Source organism: Rhagoletis zephyria, unplaced genomic scaffold, assembly GCF_001687245.7.
Source record: "Rhagoletis zephyria isolate East Lansing unplaced genomic scaffold, Rhagoletis_zephyria_1.1 Rzeph_scaffold_07444, whole genome shotgun sequence".
NCBI lineage: Eukaryota > Metazoa > Arthropoda > Insecta > Diptera > Tephritidae > Rhagoletis > Rhagoletis zephyria.
In genome coordinates this window covers 12,296-15,858 of record NW_016164527.1, presented here as the reverse complement: position 1 = coordinate 15,858, position 3,563 = coordinate 12,296, and the positions used below count along the sequence as shown (strand labels likewise).

Below are 3,563 nucleotides of genomic sequence, written 5' to 3'. Positions count from 1 at the left end.
TAAGCGGCGTAAGTCTTTCCGATCAGCTGTTTAGGCTAAGCCCAACACGTTGAGTTCAGGTAGCGTAAAAATTTTCCGCTGGAAAGAATGGCGGAAAGTTGCCAACTGTTGGGCTGAGCGTAACTACTCAACTGGGTGTTTCTAAGACAAATAGCCAACGGTTGGGCAACAGCTACGTCTTATAAACGCGCCCATTCAAGTTTCAAGTGGCTAAAAATTACCGTTGATTTTTTAGAATTTTGAAACTTTGATGAAAATTTGGTGAATTTTCAGTGTTCTACAAAATTTTAAGCTTAGGTTTTTATGGTATGTGGTAGGGAATGAACTCTATTTTAATTGAAAATTCTTAAAAATTAATAGACATAAGCGTCAAACAGTATCATTTTGAATTTGGTCCGAACTGTATATACATATGGGGCATTTCACCTCAAGTGACCCATCTTTTGAAATCTATGTCTTCCGATCGGGATGAAATTTGCACCAAGGTTAGTCCTAAAAAATAGTAGTTATGACACAAAATTTCAATGGGATCGGTCAAACACACTCCGAGTTGGAGGGTCTTTTGACATTTTGGTCAAACGGCCATTTTTTCGGATCCATATAACTAATTACCTATTGTATTTAGAAAATTTTTTCAGGAATGTTTTCGATAGATTTCTCTTCAGTCTTTACAAATTTTATTTTTTTTTAATTAAAATGAATTTTTTTTAATTTTTTTTTTTTAAATAAAAAATAATTTTTATGTTTTTTTTCAAAAAGGGGTATTTTTTTTTTTATTTTTTTTTGCTCAAAAGAAAGCTTAGGTATTTTTCTTTAAGAGCTTTGTGGTCGCTTAGTGGGATGCAACTTGTGTATCAATCAAAATTAGCGTTTAGTAACTCGAAACAGCGGTTTTTTTAATTTTTAATATATGACCTATTGTCTTCTTTTTTTCGTATTATTGTGTAAGTGTCTCGGAAACCTGAAAATAAAACTTATATGAGAAGGTATATACAATTACCTTTCCAACGGTATATAACACGCCTAACCAAAGTTTCATACCCTCGATACTGCCATTCCCGTAGTTAAGGATGATTAAGATTTTTCGTAGTCTAACACAGCAGGTACTCGATTTTGTGCATCCAAACTCTTTATTAATAGCTTTGCAGAATTTTGAGTATTAGATTTGCATACCTACTAGCACAATATTTAAAAGGTATGAAGAATATGGGATTTTCCGGTAGTTAAGGATGATTAAGATTTTTCTTTGTACCTAACCACAGCAGATTCGTCCAAACCTTTTCTCAATAGATATTCATACCTACTCGCGCAACCTATAAGTAGCTATAATAAATCAGCTATAGTTTATGAAGGCAGTGTATGGTCATTTTGAAGACCACTTTTTTAGAAACAGCGTTAAAATAAAGACTGTGTTATTTACATAATTAATATTTTCAGTAGCTATGGCTCATAAAAAGGCTAAGCTTGATAAAGAAATTTTTGCTTCTTTTTGCTTTAATCCCTTCAACAAAAAAAACCACGTTTCTTCAGATACACGACGGCTTTCTGACGGCTTAATATCAAAATTCCCTACGCTATCAAAACGGATGCGAATTTGTGGATCGTGCAGGAAAGAGCTCAGCAAATTGAAGGAATTACCGACTTCGAAAAGTAATGAGCCTTGTGAAGACGTTATTCCAGATAGAGACCATATTGAATCTGAGAAGGATGACCGAATTTCCGATGACGATGGCTCCAACTTTACTGAAGAAAATATGACTTCAAGGGATGAGTGCCAAAACCAATACCACAAGGATGCAGTAAAAGTACTTGAGCAAATAAAAGAAAAGTACAAAACTTCAACTAGTAGAGCAGAAAAAATTCAACTTCTCACGCTTGCTCCACCGACATGGAGTCGCGCAAAAACAATGGCTGAGTTTGGAACATCAGAAAGAAAAGCCAGGATTGCTAAAAAATTAGTTGCAGAGCATGGCATACTCACACTCCCAAACACAAAGAAAGGAAAACCTTTAGAGTGCAAAACTGAAGCTCTAGTGACTCAGTTTTATCAGCGCGATGATATGAGTCGCCTGATGCCAGGGATGAAAGACTGGGTGTCTGTACGAATTGACGGTAAGAAAGTTCAAATGCAGAAGAGGATAATTCTCTGCAACCTGAATGAGCTGTTCGCGAGCTTTCAATCTGAACACGAGGATATTAAAATTGGATTCACAAAATTTACCCAGCTCAGGCCAAAACATTGCGTCTTGGCAGGAAGCAGCGGAACTCATACAGTATGCGTTTGCATTTATCATGAAAATGTGAAGCTGATGTTGAAGGAAATCAACTTGAATTATTTAACAAATGATTCGCCGGAAGATTTGAACAGTTACCGTGATTGCCTTAAATTGACAATGTGTCCTAATGTATCAACTTCTTGCCACTTGGGTGAATGCTCAAATTGCCCGGGAACTACGTTCATCAAAGAGAATTTGGTCAAGTCTTTTGACCGAGAATTTGTGGAGGAGGTCAAATTTGAATCTTGGCTGCAGTCTGAAAGGTGCACATTGAAAACAGTTATCTTAAGTGTGGACGATTTTGTGGAAGAAATTTGTACCGGATTGGTAAACTTGAGAACCCATGACTTTCTAGTCAAGGAGCAGCGGTCATTCTTCGAAAATTTGAAGATACATTTGCAGGCAGGTGAATTCGTTATTTCATACGATTTCGCAGAAAACTATAAATATGTTATCCAGGATGCCATACAAGCATTCCATTTCAATAACGACCAAGCAATTATATTTACAATAGTTATTTACTACATGAAAGATGGAAAACTGGAACATAAAAGTATGGCAATCATATCCGACGATTTGAAGCATGACGCCGTTGCTGTTTATGAGTACCAGAAGATAATACTAAATTATCTAAAATCCGAATTCACAGTAGCGAAGGTATACTACGTTTCGGATGGAGCTCGTCAGCATTTTAAAAACAAAAGTAGCTTCGCAAATCTTATGGCTCATGAAACAGATTTCGATACACCAGCTGAGTGGCATTTTCATCCTACTGCTCATGGTAAAGGAGCATGTGATGGTATAGGAGCAAATATTAAAAGAAATGCAGCGAAGTATAGCCTCCAATGCTCTCATCAAGCCCGTATCTTAGATGCGAAAGCTTTATTCCGGTGGGCAAAGAAGTACTGTAAAGAAACTGAAATAATTTTTAGTAGCAAAGATGATCATGCGGAAACTGCGAAATCACTGAAGAGCAGATTCGATGCTGCAGTAACAATCGATGGTACCGCTCAATATCATGCTTTCATACCGATTGGCGATGGAAGGCTCAAGTTAAAGAAGTTTTCTTCCTCTACCCAATGTGATTTCTTTCCAAAAGCGAAACCCGAAGTGAAATCAACAGCAGAACCCAGTAACCCTAAGAAAGGATTGACGAAAAAAGCCACAAAGAAAGGTGGAAAATAAGGTGGATGGAAGGCTGGCTATTATAAAATTAACTATCTTGTATACTTTTTATGTATCTATTTATTAAATTATATATTAAAAACTATTCTAAATAAATAAAAA

General features: G+C 36.1%; 1 protein-coding gene across 1 annotated transcript; it reads left to right on the top strand.

Moving 5' to 3' along the window:
- The first annotated feature begins 777 nt into the window (after positions 1-777).
- On the top strand, positions 778-3,245 carry LOC108374192 (uncharacterized). Its single transcript, XM_017630164.1, has 2 exons — positions 778-3,075; positions 3,170-3,245. The coding sequence occupies exons 1-2, from the start codon at positions 1,443-1,445 to the stop codon at positions 3,199-3,201; spliced, it is 1,665 nt and encodes a 554-aa protein (XP_017485653.1). The 5' UTR covers positions 778-1,442; the 3' UTR covers positions 3,202-3,245.
- The last annotated feature ends 318 nt before the right edge of the window (positions 3,246-3,563 follow it).